This window comes from Pan troglodytes, chromosome 2, assembly GCF_028858775.2.
Source record: "Pan troglodytes isolate AG18354 chromosome 2, NHGRI_mPanTro3-v2.0_pri, whole genome shotgun sequence".
Taxonomy (NCBI): domain Eukaryota; kingdom Metazoa; phylum Chordata; class Mammalia; order Primates; family Hominidae; genus Pan; species Pan troglodytes.
In genome coordinates this window covers 101,282,643-101,308,480 of record NC_086015.1, presented here as the reverse complement: position 1 = coordinate 101,308,480, position 25,838 = coordinate 101,282,643, and the positions used below count along the sequence as shown (strand labels likewise).

At 38.6% G+C, this 25,838-nt stretch overlaps 1 protein-coding gene across 1 annotated transcript in view; it reads left to right on the top strand.

Annotated features, from left to right (window-relative positions):
- The window catches only part of GABRR3 (gamma-aminobutyric acid type A receptor subunit rho3), a 50,441-nt gene that overhangs the window by 20,812 nt on the left and 3,791 nt on the right, over positions 1-25,838 (top strand). The window contains exons 5-9 of the mRNA XM_526252.6: positions 2,143-2,366; positions 5,679-5,761; positions 6,814-6,954; positions 12,944-13,096; positions 21,663-21,859. Of these exons, the coding sequence (XP_526252.1) occupies positions 2,143-2,366; positions 5,679-5,761; positions 6,814-6,954; positions 12,944-13,096; positions 21,663-21,859 (798 nt within the window). The remainder of the gene's footprint in view (positions 1-2,142; positions 2,367-5,678; positions 5,762-6,813; positions 6,955-12,943; positions 13,097-21,662; positions 21,860-25,838) is intronic.

The window sequence follows — 25,838 nt, the reverse complement described above, 5'->3', positions numbered from 1 at the left end:
TCACTAAAAGTTCAGAACACATAAAAATTCTAGAAAGTTCTAAACAAAATCTTCTATGACCCATTACACCTTGTTTCAGTCTGTAAACTCTTCAGCTAATGGTCTGCCTCATCCTTATCATTATCTAATTCAATATTTATTTCAGCTCAATGTAAGTCTTAAAGATTCATTTGCCATTCTCCTGCAAAAGGGAATAGCACTAATAGGACTCGCTACTCAAAAAAGATTGGTTTAGAAGATTTTGCCCCTTTCTTACCCAAAGGCAGCTCTTTTACTGATACTTCCCCAAGCCTGTTGTGCTCTGAGAACAAGCTTTTATTTCCCCTTTCCTGGCATATTATCCAAGTCATTTCTGAATGATACTTCCCCAAGCCTGTTGTGCTCTGAGAACAAGCTTTTATTTCCCCTCTCCTGGCGTATTATCCAAGTCATTTCTGAATGACCCAGTTTGCATCTAAAGTCCTTATTGTTTCTAACCAGCAGCACCCAGAAATGGACATCATCTTTACCTCCTGAATAAGGTTAGCTGTGCTAGTCTATATCAGATAAAACTGGACTGGGTTCACATGCCCAGTTTGAAAATGCTTTCTGATTGTCAGTGATTCACCCTTCCCCCTAGTGTTGGTTTTTTTGTTGGTTTGTTTATTTGTTTTTGCTTCTCATTTATCATCTTTCTACTCTCTCATCCGCCCTAGCTTCACTTTTGATCTATTTAAGTTTTGTCTCACCCTCCTCCCAGAATGCTGTTTGGCCTGCTCCTGATAGTGCCAGCGTGTGGTGACTTGCTATATCACAGACATGCACCAACGTCTGCTATTTGACTGCATAAACTCAGTGTTTGCCCAGTGAACTTCAGATCACACTGAGCATCTAATTCTAAATATATGCTTATTAAGGCTCTCTGTGCAGTAACCCACACAATTCCTTGTATTATGTTAATGAAGCAACCATTCTGTTTATTTGCCCTCACCCTAATTCAAAATTACACATGGCTAATGTTCCTAGATTAATCCAGAGCCATAAATCAGTATAGCTCTATTCTGAACCTAGGACAAACTAGCTCATAATTAATTGGTGACTCATTCAGAGTTTACTGAAATGTATCCTTTGTTTGTATAATAAATGCCAAAGTTCTATGATATGCAATGGTTCAAGAAAAATTTCATTAGTGTTGGAAAAAAAGATAGTAAGAAGTAAGCAATTGTGAAATAGTAAGAAGTAAGCAATTGCAAAATAGTAGGAAGTAAGAAATTGTAATTGTCCAACAGCCAATAATTTGGATGAAGCTGGGGGAGTTTCTATTCAAACAACCAAATATTTGGAACATCTGAGAGCCAAACAAAACTCAAATTATTAACTAAATAAACTGTTTTTTCTAATATAATACTAGTACAGTTTTTTCCTCTCATCAATACATTCTTACAATGTAAGAATAAACAGTAACAATTCAAATCCCTGAGCCATACTGAATCAGAATCTCTGGGAACTAGCTTCTGGGAAATGTGCCATTTCAACAAACTTCAAAAGTCAATCTTTGCACACTAAACTTTGAGAACTACCATTTCACAATATGCTTTCTAGCTCTCAAGCTGAGGATGATTCTGTCTCTGTCCCAGGACTTCTGACAACTTGCTTTACACGAATAGCTCTAATAAACACTGTATCCATGTTTTTATGGGACTGTAGTTTATTCGATTTGGGAAAACTTCTTTAACAAAAATAACATGAGTATCAATACAAAATAAGTTTTAAAAGTGATTTAGAATAAAAAAGGAAGTCAATAAAATAATGGACAATAAAATAGTAAAGTTTCAGGTTCCTTTCTTCTGAAATCTCTTTAGGTTATTTACCAGAATGCTTACACAGAAATGCTTCCCATTTATAACCTGGTTCCCCTTCCCCAACTTGAATATTCTATTATAACTCCCAGAAATTCTCAACGTTCACTAGGCTCCATGTGAAGGAGAAGCTCAAAGTATAACCTCCTTAGCTTCATCCTAGATCTACCTGAAACTACAATATTAACCATTCACTTAAAAGTCATTAACACCATAGGAATGAGTCCTGGGACTAACAGTGTTGAGTGGTCATCCTGAACCATATTCCTACTGGTTTTTTTGGTCTCTTTTTCTCTCTGTCTAGGACTTTACAATGACTTTTTATCTCAGGCATTACTGGAAAGACGAGAGGCTCTCCTTTCTTAGCACAGCAAACAAAAGCATGACATTTGATCATAGATTGACCAGAAAGATCTGGGTGCCTGATATCTTTTTTGTCCACTCTAAAAGATCCTACATCCATGATACAACTATGGAGAATATCATGCTGCGCGTACACCCTGATGGAAACGTCCTCCTAAGTCTCAGGTAAGGAAAGCTGCCTATCGCCTTTGGCTTCCCTGTACTGCAGCCATCTGCACCAAAGCTGATGATGCTTATTTCAGATGAAACTCACAATGTTGCTGTCTGTTTAATGCTGCTGGAGATTGGGACACAAGCATAAGATGTGATTTTCCCCTGGTTCTAACATCCAGATTTTAAAAAATGATTTTCTATTCTAACTCTACCCACTCTGGGTATATGTCGATTGGACAAATAGAATGAGCTAAATTGTGGAAATCCTAAAATCTGGCACACAATATTATAAGTAAACAAGCCTGTTTTCCTCCTCACCAACTCCACCCCACCCTGGCACCCCACCAAGCAGTTTTGGAACCTTGGATTAGCTAAATAACTTTTCTTAGTTGTCTCCTTCATTTTTCATGGGAAGGCATGGCTATCATTCAAGCTAACACCAATTTGCTCTCTTTTTCTTTTCTTTTAATTTTAAAATGTGCATTCCAACACTTTGCTATAACAGTCCTCCCTTTTTAATGTCCCATATTTTCTTTTAGTCAAATGAGTTCTGTGCATATTGAGTGGCTTATCATGGATAATTCTAAAAATGTTTGGTAAACCCAAGCAACTCAGCTTTTTTTAATGTCCTACAAACCTTAGAAAATTTCTAAAGTAGGGTGAAAAAATGATACCCCAAAAGATATCCATGTCCTAATTCCTGGAACCTGTGAAGCTTATCATATATGACCAAAAAAGAAAAAAAAAAATCCTTGCAGACATGATTAAGTTAAGGATCTTGAAATAGGGAAGAAATTATCTGGATTATCTGGTTGGGACTTAAATGCAATCAAAAGTATGCTTATAATAGAAAGGTAGAGGACAATTTCATGCATACAAAAGAAGAGCAGGCAATGTGGTCATAAGTCAAGGAATGTTGGCAGCCACCAGAAGCTATAGGACACATGGATTTTCCCCCTAGAGCTGCTAAGAGTGAAGGGCCTTTATGACACTTTGATTTCAGCTCCATGATACTGATTTCAGAGTTCTGGCCTCCAAATCTGTGAGAGAATGAATTTCTGTTGTATTAAACCACCAGATTTGTAGTAATTTGTTACAGCAGCAGTAGGAAACTCATACAGATTATTTTTGCTCGTTAAAAATACCTTAACCACTTCGGCACAGAGCTGTTGCCAGGCATTTTATAAGTGCTGTCAATGTTTTTAAAATGCAATTAAAGGAAAATATCACTTTCAATGGGTTTTTTTGGGGGGGTTAGGGGGAGGAACAGGGCCTCACTGTGTCATCCAGGCTGGGGTGCAGTGGCACAATATCAGCTCACTGCAGCCTCTGCCTTCTGGGTTCAAGCGAGTCTCCTGCCTCAGCCTCCTGAGTAGCTGGGATCACAGGTGCCCGCCACCATGCCCAGCTAATTTTTCTGTTTTTAGTAGAGACAAGGTTTCACCATGTTTGCCAGGCTGGTCTCGAACTCCTGACCTCAAATGATCTGCCCACCTCGGCCTCCCAAAGTACTGGCGTTACAGGCGTGAGCCATGGTGCCTGGCCTCAATAGGACTTTTAAGTCAGGAGTAGCATAGGACTCATACATACTGGAGTCAAGTCTCAACAGGAATCAGGAGCAGAATGGCACTATCTGGACAAAGAATCAATTGTTTTAAATTAATTTTGGTGGGGGGAAGTCCAGTAAATAATTAACTCAGTGGATTTTTCTTACCCTGCACATTCCAGGAAATATTTGGCCCTTGCCAGGCTCTTGCAGGGTAACCTCTAACCCCTTGGAATATCCTAAGTGATGAGAGTATCTTTGTTTACTTTGGGGCCGGGGGCCAAGCCAGATGGTTTCTGCTAACAATGTGATTTACGGTGGAGACTTTGAGCCACTAGATATCAGCTTGACCTCTGGAGGGGGCTGGAGACTAAGGTCAGCCATGTGGGTGGTCAGTCATTACTATGTGGCTACTCTCAGTTGAAAGTGTAGATACCAAGGCTTGGGTGAGCTTCCTTAGTTGATAATGTCCCCAGGGTGTTGTCACATATCATTGCTGAGAGAATTAAGCGCCATCCACATAACTCCATTAGGAGAGGACAACTGGAAATGTGTTCCTGGTCTCTCCTGGACTCTGCCCTGTGCCTCTTTTCTACTGTTGATTTTCATCTGTGTCCTTTCATTATAATATAGGTAACTAAGAGTACAACAGCTTTGCTGGGTTCTGCGAGTCATTCTAGTGAATCTCTGACCCTGAGAGTGATCTTGGAGATCCTCTAACACAGGAGGAACTCAAAATTGTTGTCAGCACAGCTCTTCCAGCCAACAGCAGAGCCAATCCAAGCCCAGAGCCAGATCCCCTGGTTCCAACTTGGTTCTGACACTACCTAGCCACCTAGCCTCTTTGGTCATTAAGTCACTCACATGTACTATGAAGGAAATGGACTGAAACACCTCAGAGGGTCCTTTCTAGGTTTAAAGTACTAGGAATACACCAAAATGAATCCTTGGCTTGATGTTTTGTTGCATGACTATTGACAATAGAATTAGCCCACAGCAGACAAAATGTCCCTACTCCTCTGGTTAACTCAAGGGCACCACAGGTAGGAGCATCTGTTGCCTTTGTTTTTTACAAACCTGCTCAGGGGCCTTTTATGAACCTCTGATCTGCTATTGTGGGTACCAAAGTTTCTACTTTGAGGCAAGATCATAGTACAGCAGCCTCTGCCTGAAGCCAGGAAAATCTAGGAGGATATAAAATTTGAAAAAACCATTCTCATCAGTATGCAAGCCTTTTGGCTTAATAGTACCTGAATTATGCATTGTGCACATAGATCTATAACTAAGAATGCTCCAGGCTTTTCACTCACTACTGGAAAGAGAATATCCTCGGGTAAACTTGCTTTGTGAAGGAAACCTTTAACTTCAGGTTTTTATTGCCACCATTCCAACCCTTTGTTACTACAGACTATTTATGTGTGGATCTTCCAGAAAGCAAAAAATATTTAAATCTATTTAAAAGTCTCTCACTTTGAAGAGTGTTTTTCTGGAGACATCAGAGCCAGAAAATACTGAGGGGGCTGATCAGGAAATGGTGAACTCAGAAGCAAGGTATGAGAGCTGAATTCACTCATTGACTCTGTGTCTTAAGAAAATCATCTACCCTCCTGAGTTTGCTTCCTTGCATGTCATTTGGACAGAAGACAATACTGCCTGTTTTGCATTATTCTTGAAAGACACACAGAACCAGCAAACAGTAAGAAAGCTTCAATGTTGCATGCTCATTTGGCCAGATGGTTAAATGATCTGCAGTTTTCTTTTTCTCATTCTTTTTATAGGATAACGGTTTCGGCCATGTGCTTTATGGATTTCAGCAGGTTTCCTCTTGACACTCAAAATTGTTCTCTTGAACTGGAAAGCTGTAAGTCTCACTTCCTGGTGGAGTGAGTGCACATCATTTGAACACACCATCACATACTTACATGTAAATAAGCATGCTCTTAAGAAACATTTTAAAATACTGATATATTTATCCAAAACTGAAACAGTTGTGGCTTCTTTTTTTTTTTTTTTTTTTTTGGTTTCTGTTTTTTATGAAGGTTGATGGCAGTTTGTCTGTTAAAGGAGAAGGTTCAGGGGAAAAGTGTTTTGATAATTGCATATTCTATAGTTTCCACAATAAAGGAACAGCTCCCTAAAAAGTCTATTCTTGCTAATGTTGTTACATAGACTGACACAGACTTTCTATATTTGGAAAGCTCTGGAATTCACGTTCCCAGATGAATCACAATCCTCCATTAAGTAGACTTGGATTCCCTAGAAAAATCTGACTCTAGACACAGACCCCCTAATCAAAGCCCCATCACAGGGCATCTGAGCTGTCAATCACTTTTACCAATCAGCTATTTTTGATAGAAGATCTTAAAAGCTGACTGCAATTTTTGCAAATGTGTCTAAAATGCTGGGAATCTCACCAGATGTCTACTCCACAGATGCTCCGCCCTAACTCCATTAGAAATTTTCCATACCACTATTTGACTTTAGAAAATTTCTTGTAAGATTGGCCCATTTTGGAATTTCATCCAAGGAAACTAAAAACAAATGGGGACTAACAGCCTGGAGTCAGGCCTGTGACAGTGAGGGGATGCTATGGTGTCACTCTGAGGCCTGGCTTAACACTCTAAGAGAATGTACACAAATATGGGAGCAGCTATCTGGGGAGTTTCAATTCATTGTGTGGGCACAAGATCCATACCATACTAGTCATCAGGGTCTAACTTTTAGAGATTCTTTTTCCTCCTCCTAAAAGTGTGTGTATGATCAGTCCATTGGCAAACATATTTTTATCACCTAATATGTACATGTCATTGGAGTAGGCACTAAGGATACAGAGCCACATAAGACATGGTTATAGAACTCATTGAGCTTACAAGAGCTTATTACACTTACAAGACTGATATTTTCATGTTTTAGATGCCTACAATGAGGACGACCTAATGCTATACTGGAAACACGGGAACAAGTCCTTAAATACTGAAGAACATATGTCCCTTTCTCAGTTCTTCATTGAAGACTTCAGTGCATCTAGTGGATTAGCTTTCTATAGCAGCACAGGTACAGCATTTTACATGGGTGATTCATCAGCATTTATTGGACATCTACTGTTTGCAAAGCACCACAACATGCGAAAAGACCGGAATCCAAGCGAGTGTCCCCTTTGGCCAGCACCATCATTCCTCTCCTTTTACAGGGAGCAAGCTCCACCCTTCCATACATCATTTCTTTCCTACTCATGCAGCCACCTCTAACTAGATGCCTTGCTTCCATTCTTGACTTCTCCAGTCTCGATACAGCAGACAGAGTAATCTCTTTGGAACATAAAGTTCACAATTCTTTCCTGTTCTAAACTTTCCAGTGTCTTTCCATCACATTTACAACAAATTGAAGTTTCTCAACGTGATCAGTCTCCTGCCTAATGTGGGACTCACCCACTTCCTCTGCCCCTCACCACCTGCTACTCTCCCGACACTGGCGTTTTTGCTTGCCTGCCTCATTCCATCTACAGGGCCTCTGCTTGGCCTTCTCCTCCCTCTGCCTGGGGTGCTTTCCCCCAATATTCTCATGCCCTTCTCCCTCATTTCAGTCAGAGCTTTGTTCAAATAGCTTCTCAAACAGTGCTTTCCTAACCAAACCAACCCCGTGTAAAACAGGCTTCCTTTCTCACCGTTCCCTATCTCGGTCATCACAGCACTTACCATCACCTGAACTATGCGTTTATTTGACTGCTTTGTTGTGTGAGTGCCTCACCAGAAAAAGTGTGGGGAATCTGTCTGCCTTGCTCACCATTTCTTCTGCAGCACCTGGAATGTTCTTGGCACGTGACAGATGCTCAATAAAAATCAGCTGAATGAATCCATCCATAAAGTGCATCATTGCCCCAAACAGAAAACCTATCCAAAATTGGGCCTATATAGTACTCTTTACTATGACAGATATATTTCTGAATTGACAACTTTTATCCAAGACACCTTTTAAAGTTATATATGATCCCCATTGACTAAAGTTGGAAGCAGCCTCCTTCGGTTCCCCTCTGCCCTCCTCACCCTCCACTATCATTCCCCTTCTGGATATTAATATTCTGGGTCATTTTAGGCTGAATCCGTATAAAATGCCACTTCAGATTCAATGCAGCCATGCTTAGGCCAGCCAGAAAGTGTGCCAACAGCTGTCCCTGAGTTTCAGAGCTGTCCTGGCTAGAATGCTTTACCTACTCTGCCTTGATAGTGGTGTCTTTTCTCCTCAAAGATTCTCCACTCTGTTCTCAGATCTTGGAGAGTAGTTATCAAGTTTGTATCTAAAACCTGCAGCTTTAAGAGAGAAGTAGAAATTGACATTGCAGAGAAGTTAAATGATTCTCTAGGAACAACAGCTATTTATCTATTTAGACCCAGAAGAAATTCTCTATTTCACTCCATTATTTGTCTACATTGCTTGGGATTCAGCAAATGAGGCTCTCAATTTTAATCATGTTTATTGCCTTTTCTGATTATGTAAGTAGCACATATTTATTTGTTTTGATCACTGATATATCCCTGGCTCATAGTAGATGCTCAAAGGCTAATTATTGAATGAATGAATAAATGTTAGATAATTTGAAGAGACCTCAGAAAAATTTAAAGGAAAATCTCTTTGTAATCCTACCTCATAAACTATATTATTATTTTGATATATTTTTCTGCTCTTCCTTCTTCTCCTCCTTTTCTCAGTTTGTCTTTCTCTATATGAATAAATATAGGCATATATTTATCAGGATTTTCAATGTTCTTACTTAATCCTAAATTAAATTAATATTTAAATAAAAGAATGTATGCAATGAAGCATGGTATATGTGAAGTATAATTTATAGGATGTGTTTTCATTTTACTATTGCTAAAATGAAAAATAACTTTGGCATATGATAAATTGTAAATAGATATTTGCAACATTTAATGCTAATATAATGTAATATATATGAAGCATAGAAATCAAAAAGAATTGTCTCCTGCACAGAACATATGCAAAATATACAATAATAACGATGTCATTTCTTTAGCTTTTGAAGCACAACTATCCATTAACATATATCCAACCATCCTCCTAACAAGAAGTTAAATTTCACTTCAAAATTCTAACTTTACCACTAAATCATTCCATTTGCTCTACCATAATTTTATCTATGCTTGTCAGACTTTTTGAGCCTTACCAGGCAGCTCCAACACTAGCTGATTTATATCTTTTTCTGGTCATGTTTTAGAATCTCTCTAAAGCCAGGAAAATACTGGCGTGGAAAAACTTACTGCTTACAAAGATGCTTGCATTTTAAAATGAACTTACAAATCTTTAACGTTGAAAGGTAGTTACATTTTTAAGAAATATCATTTTGGTTCCTAAGAAAAATGAAAAAAAATTAGAATTAGGTTCAAATGTACATGCTTTGTGTAACATGAGAAGGAGACTTATCCATAATACATTAATATTCTTTAAAAGCAAGCTACGGAAGAATATATTTTTAAAATCCCATATTTGTTATTGAAGAATGTATTTATACATATTTATGAGTGCATGAGTGCTTATATACATATCTGTGCATATCGTATGTGTGTGTGTGTGTGTTAAAAGCCTAGAAAGATTAATAGATACCTCTGAGAAGTAGGTACAAAAAACACTTGTATTTTTTAATTTGTTACAATATACCCATTTTTTTAAATGACAGAGATTGGTAGGAAAAATGCCGAAGGGAGGCATTTTGGAAGTTGTATTCAAATATCAAATCAATAATCATATCTGGGTTCATTTAACCACCCCTAAGTTAGGTTTCGGAAAGATTACATTTAGAAACTTATTTTAGTTCATGAACATGTGATAGCTCTGCCTCACATTATCCACGAATCATTAAACATAATCTTCTGACAAACTCAAGTGTCTTTTTCAGACTAGTTTCCTGTTTAAATATTTTAGCTTCCTCAAAAATAATTTTTGATTTGTTTTCTTCACTCCTATCCTTACAACTACCAGCCACAACCACCACTCCAGGTGTATAGAAAAACTATACATCTGACTCTGGCTCTAAGAGTCAGAAATATAGTTATAGGACCTTAGTTTCCATTTTATAGCTGAACAACAGGGTGTTTTTTTTTTCTTTCTTGGCCTTCACCACTACTGTTGCCACTGTTCAAAAATCACCACAACCTGGCAATATTAACAAGCAGATGAGGGCGTCTGCCTCCTGATCCCTTTCTCAAAATTCTCAAAATCATGCACTATAAATTTACAAAGAAAAAAGAAATGACTCCTGCCCCTAAGGGATGCATTGAATAATTATTCTTTATCATAGCATAATCTAATGGCTGAATGTGTAAGTAGTAGAAACAGACTGCCTAAGTTCAAACCCTGTCTCTATCATTTATTAGCAACCTGACCTTGGACAAGTTGCTTAATCTCTCTAACCCTTAACTTTCTCATCTTTAAATGGGTTTCGTAATACTCTCTATATCATAGGGTTGTGAGGATACATGATGTCATATAGTTAAGTACCTTAGAATGTTATCTGCCATATAATAGAGGCTCAATAAATATTAGTTAGTAGCTGTCATCATCACCCTATTTTCATCCACATTATTTTGATCCTTTTCATAGAGAGTATTAAGGCCTACTTTCAAAGGGCCATTGAAGGTGACTGTCTCTAGGTATAAAAACCTTCTTTATTCTTGTCTTGGGACTGACTCCCCAAATACTGGCCCAGTCCTCCATTTCCCTGGGTGCCAACTCTCTAGCCTTTTTCTCTCTGTTATTAACTCCTCTTCTTTCTACTGTATGGCAAACTGATGGAGGCAGATGTACCTGTCCCCATCCAAAATTTAGTTCAGATGCCAAAACTGATGATGCCATACACATGACAAAAGGGTATGAAGTGATTTATTACTTACATAATGAGGCTTTCTAGAGAGAGATGGGCAGGCTCCCAAGCAGGTCTGAAATGAAAAATGGCTTGAGAAAACAGGAAGGGGCTACTGGCTTAGGTTTTTATGGTAGCTAGGGGGTGCAGCTAGGGTGAAGGCTGCCTGTCGTAGGACAAGATGCATGGTTTGAACTTTTCACAGGTGCCAAAAAAAGGAGACCTAGGCTTTTTATTAACTTGCTCAGATGTAGGGCAGAAGGCGAAGTTGGGCTTGAGAGCTTTTAGCAGTCAAACATCAAAAATAGAATCAGACTCTTTATTGTACTACCCAAAATGAAGGCTTCACAACGTTCCAAGGCAGCACCACCTTTCCTGATAGGGAAATGGACTCCCCATGACCTGCAGGTTCAACTAAAATACCACCCCTAGTCTAAAACCACAAGATAGAGCCACAGTTTGACTTCCTGGTTACTCCTCCCTGCCCCCACCCCACCAAAAAAAAAAAAAAAAAAAAAAGGACAACTGTTCTTCAGAAAATTATGAATAAAGAAAGGATGCAGTTAACTAATTTTATTTCAAGTTAATAATGAACAGAAAACTATATACCTTAATACTGTCTTTCTTTTGAATTTCTTTCACAGGTTTTCCTTATTTCTTTTAACCTCACAGTAGTTATATAAAGTTGTAAGATCAGAGAGCTGTTATTGTACTCTACAGCCGTCACTGAAACTCTCAGTGGTACACAGTAATAAATTGGGGCTGTGATGTAGGTGATACAAGACAATGAGAAGCTTAAAAATAATTTATATTTTAACTTGATAATGTACTATGTGATGTATATTTTATTACTCCTGGTAATAAAATTGTTTGGTATTCCTGAACATATGTAAACTGACTGTTAGAAGCTTAGAACTAGGTAAGGAAGAAAAAGATAATGAGTATTTAATTGAGAAGAGGATTCTAAGAGTAGAGTCTGCCAGTTCAGTGTGGGTTGGCCAGGTGTATTTCTTAGGCCAAATGCCTAAGTACTTAAGTGATCCATCTAATAGGTTTGCCGTCTTGGGTTTCTAAGAAATTACTGCTGAGACTAGCAGAAGGGTTTTCCAACTCTGCAATACCTATGATTTTTATTTTATAACTTTTGACCTATAGTCCCTGTGTTTTGGATAATGTTATTTGAAAATAAACAGCATTTATCATAGAAAAAATAATCTTGCTACTTATTCAGAAAAGATGTTATTTCCATGTTTCCTCATGTATTGCCTTATTTTAGTAAAGATTTAACAAGATTAGCACATAGTTATTGTGAAATAAAGCAAGGTAATATAAATTAGAAATGTATGAGAAAAAAAGAAAAACAAGGATAAGGTATTATATATATCCTGGTATGTGTATGTGGTCATTAAAGAATGGTGCTCAGAGAAGTCCTGTAGATGTCTGAAAATTTGGCTTTAAACTTCCTTGTAGTCAATGGGAGAGGTAAACCTGAACAAAATGTGTGTGTGGATGTCACCACAAATGGTGCTTTTAATTAGCACAATTAATATTACCAACGTGAGTTTATATAATTTCAATAGGAAGCAAAGAAACATCAGTTGGTTACTTTTTTGCAGATTCATCATGCACAAATTATGGTACTTGTGAGACTTTAAAATTATAAAACTAGCTTATGGATGCTGTTTTCTTTCTCCTTTGAATCCCCAGCTGTCTCCATCTCAGGTCAAAATCCAATGACCTAGTACATACTCTGAATCTTTTCATTCAGTTAAATGTTTTTTTCATTTGTTATAGCTAATAAATGGTTTATTGGTTCTTTTATGCCATTATTAGTCATGTATTGAAGACTTTCCCTCTTGCAGAAACGCCACAATACAATATATTGTGGAGACAGATCTTTAGAGGCCATCCCACAAAAGATAACCACTATTCATCCCTGAACTGCGGGTTTGGAAGTTAAAGGGGATCTTTGAGTCAAATAATTAAGCAGACTGCAGTTCAGCTGGTTGAACAAATGTTGATGGAGTGCCGGGCCCAACTAAATGGAGATGAGTTTGTCAAATTCCGTGTCCCCAAGAGCTTGGAGTCTAAAGAAGCAGGTCATTTCACTAAGTGCAGTGTTTCTAAGGGGAAGCTTGCTCTAATGAAAACTTTGGCTTTTTTCCATAGGTTGGTACAATAGGCTTTTCATCAACTTTGTGCTAAGGAGGCATGTTTTCTTCTTTGTGCTGCAAACCTATTTCCCAGCCATATTGATGGTGATGCTTTCATGGGTTTCATTTTGGATTGACCGAAGAGCTGTTCCTGCAAGAGTTTCCCTGGGTAAATCTTTCCCCATCTTTATAAAGTGTTAACATGGGAGAAAGTTCAAGGGAGGTAAATAAAATGGGTCATACATGGAGAGGAAAAGAGAGTGGTGGTTTAGTAGGGATAGTCAGAGATGAACATCCAGGTTGCAGTATCGATCTTGACATCCTCAAGGGCAAATTGTAATTGAGTTCTTTCCTTGGGAACCCGGATTTTAGGGATGAAGTCTTTGCTGACTGACCTGCAGTTGGGTGATAGTAAAGAAAGGGGGTGAAATTATGAAGCATAAACAGCCTCACTTTTAAAGCTTATCTCTTTTCTTTTTTAAGGAAACCTCCCCATGCATTATACAAGTCCATTTAGCTTTTCAGGACAAACCCTTACATCAGAGAAAGGAAAACCTTCAAACTAATTCACACTATACTCTTAGTGTATTAATAACAAATTACCTTGGTGGGTTAACAAGAACGTGGAGGGGATGCTTGAATTTGAAAATATGAATACTGATTAGAAATTAGGACTTAACTAAAAGACCAAAATCAGAATCAACCACAGTGGAATTTCAGGTACAGTGGCATATTAGTTGGCAAGAGATTTTAGGTGGAGAGACGTTGCCAGCCTCATTAAGTCACTACACAGGGGTGATTATCTACACCGTCTAACATGCTATATGTGTCTGTCACACACACTGATTTATGGGAACCATTTCAGACCCACTTAGCAGTTATTGAGATCTTAGAAAGTAGAAGATACCAAGCTAAGCACTTAGATGACATGTTACTTAATGAGAACCCAAGAGATAATCCCACTTGCCTTTTTTGCTGGTCAGGGCTGATCCCCCTCATTTTATCTGATTTTGTTCTTTCATTTGTAGTGCTCTATCTAGAGAGAAGATTGTTATTATGATAATCATTGTTACAATTATTGTAATTATCACACAATTCATTCCAGAAAGGGTGGTTTGTAAGTTAATGTTCACAAATTATATGCATACTTCAAAAGATCATTTGAAAGACATAAATTATTAATATTAACAATTTGCTCACCTCCTTTCCCTATTAAAATATTCAATCTACAAGCATTTGAGACTTGAATATCTTCAAGGAAAAAATACCATCTGAATAAGTAATTAAATTATTTGAACTGTTTCTTCACATCAGAGCATGTGCCCTAACCTCAGTACTGCAGTGTGGCAGCATAGACCCAAATACAAGACCAAGGGCACATTTCCAGCCCTCTAGACACAATGAGAAAAGCACTCAGTCTATAAAGGTTTATGAACATGATTTTCAGTCAGATTTCTGAAGTTGACTGCTCTGCTCTTATACTGTGAAAATGACAGCAATAAGAGCTACTTCCATGGAAGGGTGGAGTGAATTGGGAACACTAAAACACTTTTAAGACATCCTTGAAATTCTCTGCTTCTTGCAACCACATCTGATCCCTTAGGGTTAGGAAATTGCTATGCAGATTTATGTAAAATGCATGCAAATCAGAAGTGTCCCTCTCCCACTTTTTAAAAAAATTATTTTAAGAGAACAGTAGTATTCCTATAAAACTGTTACCTTCTCAGAATTTGCTTCCTACCACCCTCACTTTTTTTTCAAAGATAATTTGCCCTCTTCTTCCCTAGCTCTTTGCAAATGCTTAGCTGCCCAATTCTCTGGAAGGTCCCTATGAATACCTATTCATCTGTCCCAATTACCTTTTCTCTTCTGCCTCCTTCCTTCACTTTCTCCACAGCATTTGACATTATTAGGCATCCTCTCCAAATCTAGGACCAACTTTAGTGGTCAAGAGTTCCAGCCTCATCTTCCTCATCTGCAAAATGAAATTATTCATACTACCTCCTAAAGGTCACTATGAGAATTAAATGGGAGAATTAATTAATTTCATCATGTCAACTGCCTAGCTTGATGCCTGGCCCATAGTGTTGGATGAAACCAACTACACACACAATGCATTAGCTTTCAATACTCTCCGCTAGTCTAGTTTTTTTTACTCCCAAAGACTTTTTTTTCCTTTTCTCTTTCCTGCTTTTTCTTCCACTCCTTAAGTATGAGTAACTCCCTCCCAAGGATCTGCTCACTTTTGACTCTTATCAAATGGAACAAACTTTTTAATTCCAACTACTGTCCGTATGTAAGCATGTTCCATTTGGGTACTTTCAGTTGTATACTGGACTTCACCTTCAGATACTACAAGCATTCAGCCTGTTTAGAACCGAGTCTTTCCTTGGGAACCCAGACTTCAGGGATGAAGCATGTGCCAACAGACCTGTAGCTGGATGATAGTAAGGAAAGAGAGTGAAAGTATGAAGCATAAATAGCCTCACTTTTAAATCTTATCTTTTCCCTTTCTAGGTACACTCCCATGCATTACCCAAGCTCATTTAGCTTTTCGTGACAAACCCTTACATCACGGAAAAAAAAAGAACCTTCAAACTAATTCACATTATACTGTTGGTGTCTTAATAATAACTTACTTTAATGGGTTAGCAGGGAAGCCACTTATTCTCTTCACTTTTCCTCATTCTGTTCGGGGCCTCCCAGTTTGTTGAGCCTTTCATATCTGAAACCTCAATTTCCTTCTTAATCTTTGGCAGTGATTCTCAAACTATGGCCTTAGGACCCATTTACACTCTTAAAAATTAACGAGGACACTAGAGAGCTTTTGTTGCTGTGGGTCGTGTCTATCATTATTAGCCATATTAGATGTTAAAATAGAATTTGAAAATATGTATTAACTCACTTAAAACTAGGAATAATCAACTCATTACAAGTTAACATGGTAACATTGTATGAAGCATAATTATTTTTTCTAAAACAAAAACATTTAGTGAGAAGAGTGGCATTTTTAAACATTTTTGCAAATACTTAATGTCTACCTTTATAGAGGGCAGCTGGATTCTTATCTCTGTTTCTTCATTCAGTCTATTGCAATAGGTTTTGGTTGAAATACAGGGAGAAATCTGACCTCATCAGATACATAGTTTGAAAAGGAGTAGTATTTTAATAGTCTTTCCTGATAATTGTGGATAGCCTCCCTTCACATTACACCAAAACTCAGCAAGTGATAATTCCTTAAAGTTTAATTGCAATGTGCTATCTGAAACAAATATTTTCTACTGTTAGATTACAATCCATTGGTCTATCTTATACTTTTGATGACAATCCATTGGTCTATCTTATACTTTGAATAGATTTTTCACTGATGCATTGGTCATTTGGAAAATGTTAGTTCACTGAGTTACAGAGATCTTCCAAATGTTTACATAATTCATTATACTGGTTTGGATCATAATCTCAAAAGACACAATACTAAATGCCATAATCCTGAATGTTGAAATCCTGAAAGATCAAAATCCCTAAAGTCTAAATCCCTCAAGTCTAAAATCTCAAAAATCACAATCAGAGGATAATTACATCATGTTAGGCCAGTTACTATGCACTATCTTCATGCAATTGCCTATAACCTATTGCTGTAATACACTGTTTCATATATGAAATTTTCTTTTTGATTTTTGGTCTGTTTTTCTTAAGTCTTTTTTTTTACTATTTTTAATTGTCAGAATTATAATTGGCTATGCTATGTATTTCATCTTTGCATCATTTCTAGTAGTGGAGATATAAAGAAGTTAGACTGTTAGAGAGTTCTAATTTGTATTATGCATTTTTGCAAATTTAGCTCCATGAAAGTGCATTATCACATTAACTTTGTGTGTAAGTATTGTGCATGTATGTAAAAATGTTGAAACTTTCTCAATAAATGAAGACATGTCCTTTTTGTACATCTGCATTTGTGAAATATAAAATTTCATGAGATCTCAGCTTTTTGTGTGACTGCATATGTGGTGGTGACCATCATGGTTTTTGATCAATCCTCAAAAGATTTAAGTTGTTCATCACGGTGTTTCAGATGACCACAGTTATAAAGCTGGGTGCCCACAATGACCCACCATAGTGATATGCATTTATATGTTTCCCTTTTGACCTATTTCTGTATCAATATGGTTCATCTGCTCATAACTGTATGCCTGTGCAACTGTTGTTAGTATACCTGAGTGTTTATGCTTACAGAAATATGTGTTATTATTGCCTTATTTTACTGTGTAAAGTGGCTTATGAAGTGTTATGTCTTTTTTTATGTTTCTTAAATAAATTACCTTTTTAAAATATAAATAGCTTTTAAATTTTTCAAAATTATTTTTAGAACAATATTTTCAGTATTTTGATCTTTCAAGACTGTAATTTTTAGAATTTTAGACTTTAGAGATTTTGATCTTTTGGGATTTCAACCTTTGGGATTATGGAATCTGGAATTGTGTCCTTTGGCATTATGATTGGCTCCTCCTCCCTACCTGTGTTTCTCTGTCAAAATCTTGCCATCTCTACATGGCCAAAAGCCTTCAGTGATGACTCCAAGCACACATGGTCTCTCTCATCTTTGAACACGTGGCATTTTCTGTATCTCCTAAGTAGCTTACTTCCTCTATTTCATGTTTTGCTGCGGGACAGGAGTGGCTTATCTTTTGACCTCTATTAGAATGTGAGCTCCTTAAGGACTAGGGACACTATTACCATTTTGTTGTTGTTGTTGTTCCTTCAGTGAGTAGCACAGTGTCCTCCTGCACATAGTTCATATTCAGTACGTAGTTGTTAAGTTGCCAGTGTTTAGACCACCATATTTTTAGTTGCTAACTGGAAATGATAAAGGATGATTCATTTGCTGGTGAAGACCCTCCCACATTTGCATGTTTCAGGTAAAGAGCAGTAGAGGGTGCATAGCATAGAAGTATCTACTGTGATTAGGCAATTCTCATAAGAGATAATAGCTACCATAACTTGGAATGTGTGATGGGTCAAAAACATGATTATGTCTCTCCATTCAATTTGGTGTGGAGAGTGTGAGACAATTATAAAGTTGTTCAAGGATATTTAAATATTATACTTTCTCCTCTCATTTCCACTTCCCTCCTTCTTTCTTTGCCTCCATCGTTCTTGCTTGATCCCTCTACATGAGGTATGCCATTCTCTATAGAATGAATTAAGTAATGGGCTCCTTTACTGGAAAACAGATATGGCAGAGGAAGACAACCGAAATTTTCAGGCCTGTAGTCACTCTCAGAGAAAAAATCATCTCCTAACAGAGGATATGTCATATGTTTGGAAAAGTGAATACTTAGGCAACTGGATAAGAGCAGTTTATCTAACGATCACAGAGATTATGAGAATTTCTAATGACAGTTATTTGTACTCTTGCACCACCTTCATGAGAAAATGGTTGTCAGTTTCTGGTCATAGAGCAATGTTGGAATGTCAAGCCACCTTCCTTTCCTTCATATCATGTAATATTTTCATTCTGCCTAGGCCTATATGAAAAATATTTTTACTCACTTGAAGGTGAATATAAACACCCCCTCCCTTCAAAAGAACTACCTGCAACACAGTTACTGAGGGGGTGAAGAAACTCAGTGGTTCATAAGTGATGCCTGTCTTCCCTACTGCTATCATACCAGTCAACAAAACTCTCCACCATGCATGACTAAAAATAGCCAATGAAACTGAAAGATTATTAATTCCCCCCAAACTAAAGGGTTCTTAAGACTCCATGCACATCTTTAAAAGTTAATATGGTGAGGCTGCAAGAGCCCAGGGGAATTGAATCAAAGGGTCAGACTAAATATTTTTCATAACACTTTCCTAACTATGCGTAGCAACATCAGTAGTGGGGAAGATAATTTTCTAATCCAAACACATGACCTTCCTTTGACTAAATGGTTGCTTCGTATAATTCAAAACTCCTTTATTGGGATATTAACTTTAATGGGTTTGGAAGGAATACTATTTGTCAAGATTAATGTATTTTTGAGGGGTGGCGCAAGACATAATAAGTGTATTTAATGTAGCTATAATACTCCTGACTTCAAGTTCTATTGCTTTTGGAATTTACATCTCAGTTTTCTCATCATTCACTCCCCCTACCCAACAATCCCTCCTCTCCACTCTAATTCTTTTTTTTTTAAATTACTCATCTTAAAGAAGGAAAATTTAGAATGCTGTTTTTAAAATAAATAAGGCTATTGTCAATTAGTTGGATTAAGCACCCTTTTAAAGAAAATGATTAATAGTTTATTGCTTTCTGGCAAATATAGATAGCGCAATTCCTTTTTATTTGCCCAGTAGTTATCAATTTCAAATACATGACGAGACCAATCAGGCATATACATTTGTGTGTTTGTTTAAAATCCTTATTTTGTCCACTAAGCTCCATATTACTGCACATTGAAAAAAAATTAAGTTCTATCTTTTATATCTTAAAAAACCAAAGGAGAAGACATTAAAAATTTTTTAGCTGGGCGTGGCGGCTCATACCTGTAATCCCAGCATTTTGGGAGGCCAATGGGGGCAGATCACCTGAGGTTGGGATTTCGAGACCAGCCTAATCAACATGGAGAAACCCCCTCTCTACTAAAAATACAAAATTAGCCCAGGTGGTGGCGCATGCCTGTAATCCCAGCTACTCAGGAGGCTGAGGCAGGAGAATCGCTTGAACCCAGGAGGCGGAGGTTGCAGTGAGCCGAGATCGTGCCACTGCACTCCAGCCTGGGGGACAAGAGCAAAACTCCATCTCAAAAAAAAAAAAAAAATTCAAACTAATGAGGTTAGCACCTAAGTGGGAATATTAGTTCATGATTCCTTCACTTCCTACCAGTGAAATCTTGAACAGAGTAAGACATTGGCATACTGAAAATGTCAGTATGGCACAGTAAAGGCACAGTGTCTTCTTTGTGCCTCTTGGCATAATTCTGCACTCTGAACAGAATTTGCACTCTGCTCTGACAAAATATGGGGGAATCCCTTAGCCACTCTCAGCTTCTATTTCTTTTCTGTTATGTGTGGCTAATTATTTACCTAGATATGTGGTAGGTAAATATTTGATAAAAGCAAGCAGGTTTTATTTAATAATCTTGGCTTCAGCTATACCTGTAATGTTAATAAAAATTCCATGCTCAATAAAATTCCATGCTTCATGTTCACTCTTTGCTTCATGTTTACATAGCAAGTATGTTTTAGAGCCAGGGAATACAGACAGCACCCTCTGATATGCAGATCGTTGATAGTACCATTGTTGGGGGAAACCTGGGACTTGATGAGACAGTGGTCTGTGTTCAATGTTAAGAGCTGGAATAGCATTTAGGTTTCTTATTCTGGAGTTCAAATCAGTGTGAAGGTGAGATTCCAAGTCCTCCTATGGTACTGTCAAATTGCCAAGTTGTGTTGATCTTGATCATACAAACTAAAAACTTTATTTGAAATAGAATGGCTCTATAGAATTGTCATTGTGTTTGATATGGGGCTCTCTCAGATGAGAGCCTAGCAGAGTTATTACAGAAAGGATAGAAAGGTGTTGGTGAAAGCAGTCCACATGCTGTGGCTGTACATTTAGGAGTAAATCACAGTGCTCTTCCTGCTGTTTGAGACTCTGTCTGTTGACATTACAATGTCCTCACAACTTATAAAAATCATTAACGATTCCATTTGCACCTCCCTGGTGGGAAATTAAGAAAGAAAACCATACCAGCCAGTGTACATTTCAAATATTTACAATAGTATACTTTCTCTCCAGGTGGTACTCTTGCAATATCCCTCTGAGAAATTAGTGTAGACACTGAATGGCCCTCCTCATGGCCAGCATTTTATTAAGGAAATCTCAGAGTCATTTCGTTCTCCATTTTCCCCCTGGAACCTTGATCTTCTTACCTCTGATGATCATGCCAGAGAACAAAGAAGTAAAAGGAAGAGGGGAAAAAAGGAAAGGGAAGGGGGAAGGCAGCAGAAAGGGAGAAGAAGGGAAGAGAAGGAAAGGGAAGAGGGGGAGGGAAGGGAGGAGAAAGAGGGGAATGAAGAGGAGAGTGGAAGGGGAAAATGTGAATGGAATTTAATTGTTGCTAAGTAAGTGTTTACAATGAACTGAACCCCTACTAGCACACTTATACTCAGAATCAATAGAACTGTAGTTTCATTAACAATCGACAAAGAGAATAACAATGGCTTTTTAAGTATTTTCTGTGAAAGGATAATATAGAGAATAGCAATCTTGAATGCTACTAAAGATCTTTCAAGAAGAAATAAGCTCCCCGGAAGCATGAAATATTAAATGTAGACATAAAGACAGGTTATAAACAGCAAAAATTGTGAAAGAATGGGAAAGGTTAGAGGAAAGGATTTTAGAATTTTTTTTTAATTGAATACATGTTTACCTTTCTGGCATGCTTAGAAGAGGCCCATCTGAGGGTGAAAAACAGAAAAGTCAGACTCTGGTTTCTGTGAAGGCTTTAAATGGAGGAAAGGAAACCTTCTGGACAATAGGGTGAGGGCAAGAAAAAGAGACAGAAAAATCCAATGAGAGTGTTTGTTTAGGCTCAAGATATATACCTGGTCAACATGCACACACCTTCCCTCCTCTTGGATCACCAGGTTGATATTGTTCTAGAAATGCATCCCCTGGTGTGATTCAGCACCAGATCCTGGAAATGAATAGCTATATCACTGAGCTTGCCACTGTTCTCAAATGGCAGGAATCACCACAGTGCTGACCATGTCCACAATCATCACTGCTGTGAGCGCCTCCATGCCCCAGGTGTCCTACCTCAAGGCTGTGGATGTGTACCTGTGGGTCAGCTCCCTCTTTGTGTTCCTGTCAGTCATTGAGTATGCAGCTGTGAACTACCTCACCACAGTGGAAGAGCGGAAACAATTCAAGAAGACAGGAAAGGTACAGCCTTGCTCTGACTATCAGATCCCTTGGGGAATGTGGAAAAGACTACCCTTATCTATTGCCCTCTCTTGACAGTGTTGTAAGCCTTTGTATTAAGTCCATATGCTTGTCAAGAGGCAAGTTGACAGTATGGTGACAATTTAACATTGAACCCTTACCCTCTGCTCTGTGCTGGCTGTTTTCTTATCCTCACTCACCTTCATCAGGAGTTTTTGTGTGTGCAAAATTTCTCTCAATATGCTCCTTTCCCCCAACTGTACCCTTTGAATAAAAGGGGTTGACATACAAACCACATTCTTTCAAATGGATGATGATGATAATAATAATAGCTAACACGTAATGGGGGTTTATTATATATTGGCATCATACCAACCATGTAACATATTATGTCAGTTAACTCTCACACTAAGGTCAGTATTTTATCGCCCTCATTTAACACAGGTGGAATAAATGCAGCTGGGTGGTAACTTGGCCAAGGTCACACAGCTGAAGAGGAATCAGGCTTTGCTTCTGGGTCTCCTTAACTTCAAAGGCTGTGTGTGTGCTCTCAACCAATAAATGATATGTTTCTCTCCATTGAGAGCCAGCATTTATATATCTCTTCTTGTCACTCAGGAGAGTGGTAGAGCATAAAGGGAGGTTCTTCTCCCCGCAGCATCCTAGGAATGAGGTGCCTTCTGGGCTCTAAATGTTATCCATGTTTTTTGTGACATTGTTTAATAAATGTAGATAGATTGCTCTCTACCTGCTTCATTTCACAGAGGATTTGGGCACCAGTTTCCTGCTTTTACAAGAACTTATATAAGATATTGTACTTCAGAAACTTAACTGATAAGAGTCATTCGTTTCTAGTCTACACTTAAGAGAATAAACACACATACGCACACATACATATGTGCATATAGTATATATGTATACATATACATCCCATATAGAGAATATCTATACACATATACCCATAACTTCAATGAAATCTATTCACATTGGTTTAAGTTTTTTTTTACATGAGCATTTATATGCAACCAAACATTATTTAATATTTTTTCTACTTCTGAGAGCATCTCATACTTTCAGGGTGTTTTTATATCCTCTTCTCACACCGAACCTTCCTGTCAGCCCCCAGTATAGATCTTGCAGAGATTATTATCTCTATTTTATAAACGAAGAAGCAGAGTTCTAGTGAAATGAAGTGATTTGCCAACAGATTCTCAGCCAACAGAACTGCAGTTGCAATTCAGATCTGGAATGCTCACTTCATCCTTTGATGTTACATCCTTTGAGTCAAAGCTCTAATAAGAGCTGATTTTGTTTTCTTGCAGATGCTTTCATTTCTTTGCTAGCAGCATGTGACTATGTTTGCCTGTCACTTACATGCCCACAGTGAGTGCTATGCACGTGTATGGAAACCAGGAGCTGTTAGAGCAGTATGCGGCAGTGGTGCGTAGGCATCACCCGGGTCCTCGTTAAACTCTAATTCAGGAGGTTTGGGGTGGGACCTGAGACTATGAATTTCTAATAAGCTCTAGGTGATGCGGATGCTGTTGATCTATTACCCATACTGAATAGCAATGATTTGGATAGTCTGTGAAGTGAAAGGTGACAGGAAAAATGTGTAAGGAGGGAAAGAATTTTCTTCATGTTTTATTTTGTTTTTATACGAGGAGTGGTTAACAGAAGAAATAGGCACTGAAGTACTTTTGGCTCACCTCCATCTAGTCCTTTGACTCAAAAATACCTACAACTCCCTGCCCCCACCTGCCACACAACGTGTGTTCACTCTGCCTGATTGTTTTATAGTTGTTGATATTATACACAATCTTTTTGTGTACCACTATGCAGAACTTCTTTTCAGGTAATAAGCATCCTCCATTTTAAAAATTATTTTTCACTTTTTAATTGTAAAATTACTATAACTTAGATTTTACAATCTGAATTGTTTTTTTTAAGTGTGCAGTTCAGTAGTGTTAAGTATATCCACATTGTGGTGCAACCAATCTCCAGAGCTCTTTCATCTTGCAAAACTGAAACTCTATACCCATCAAACAGCAACTTCCCATATTCCCCTCCCCCCAGGCCCTGGAAACCACCATTCTAAGCATCCTCAATTATCTCAAATAAATGCAATTATCTCAAGGGAATGTCCTATTTGCCATTCATATCTTTGTGGGACAAAATGAAGAAATGATTGAAGTCAGAAGTGATGGCAGGCCAGGCACAGTGGCTCACGCCTGTAATCCCAGCACTTTGGGAGGCCAAGGCAGGCAGATTTCTTGAGGTCAGGAATTCCAGACCAGCCTGTCCAACATATGAAACCCCATGTCTACTAAAAATACAAAAATTAGCCGGGCGTGTGGTGGGAACCTGTAATCCCAGCTACTCAGGAGGCTCAAGCAGGAGAATTGCTTGGACCTGGGAGGCCGAGGTTGCAGTGAGCTGTGATTGAACCACTGCCACTGCTCTCCAGCCTGGATGACAGAATAAGACTCCGTCTAAAAAAAAAAAAAAAAAGAAGAAGAAGAAGTCATGATGGCAAACCAAATCCACCACATCCCAGCTTTGTGTTCCAGGTTAAGTCTCCTAAACCCCTTCTGTGCTTCCACAGTGGTGTCATTTCTTCCCCATGTACTTCACAGGGCTGTTATGATGATCAAGTGATATAGTAAAAGGGCCTAAAACCTTTGCAAATATAAAGTGCTATACAAATGGAAGTTCTTATTGTGAGTATTGCCCAGAACACCTGCCCTGAGGGAATGGGAGTATTACTAGCAAGAGTGGGAACAAATCCAATAGGATGAGATGCCTTGGAAGAAATAGGATGCAATGGGAGAGGCCAGATAGAAGAAATGTCTGTGGGTTTGGGGGCTAATAGATGACACCTGTATATATATATGGAGTTGGAAGCCAGTATTAGAGAGAGAGCCAGTTGTGGAGCCAGATATATGGATATAACAATGTCACCTTTGTTATTGGTAAAGCAGTTTGGAGAATGTTGCTTAGGTCTGTGAGCAGGAGGGCTCACTAATATTTCATCACTAGCTTAAATGTACTCACTGTCTTGGTCACTGGCAAAACAAGAATGTTCAGGCCTGTCTCTGGAAGGACAGTATCTCTTTACTTCATTTCAGAGAAAAGACCTGGACACCAATGCAGACACCAAATGGAGGACTCAAAAGGGACAGAGCTAAACGTGCCAGTTTCTTCTCCCAGACTGCTACAGTAGAGTGACCAAGGGATGATGAGAAAGGGCTGGAATGTTAGGCCTCGCTATGGAGTTCCTCTCTATGAAAACAAATCAGGCAAAACTTGTTTTCATCACCCCCCTACCACCATTACTACTACCATCCACCACCCACCATCATCCACCACCCAGCACCATCCACCCTCTACCACCATCCACCACCACCCACCACCCACCACCACTACTCACCACTAACCACCCATCACTTACCACCCACTACCACTATCTACCCCTAACCACCATCCAACACCACCACACACCACCCACTCCCCCACTGACCACCACTTACTACCAACCACCACTCACCACCTACCACCACACCATCCCCCACATCCACCACCACCATCCCCACCACCGAACACCATCATCAACCACTGTTCACCACCATCCACCACCATCCACCACCACCATCCACCAACACTACCACCATCCACTAACATTACTAACCACCACCCACCACCATCAAACACCACTACATCCTACTATCACCCACCACCATTATCCAACACCACCATCTACCACCGTCACCCACCATCCACCAATAACATCACCAACACCATCCACCACCATCACCACCACTCACCACCCACCACCACTACCATATACCCGCACCACCATGCACCACCTACCAACACCACCAACCATGACCACTGCCAACTACCACCCCCACCACCACCTACCACCACCACCATCCCCACTCACTACCTCTACCCCACTCACCACCCACCGCCACTATCC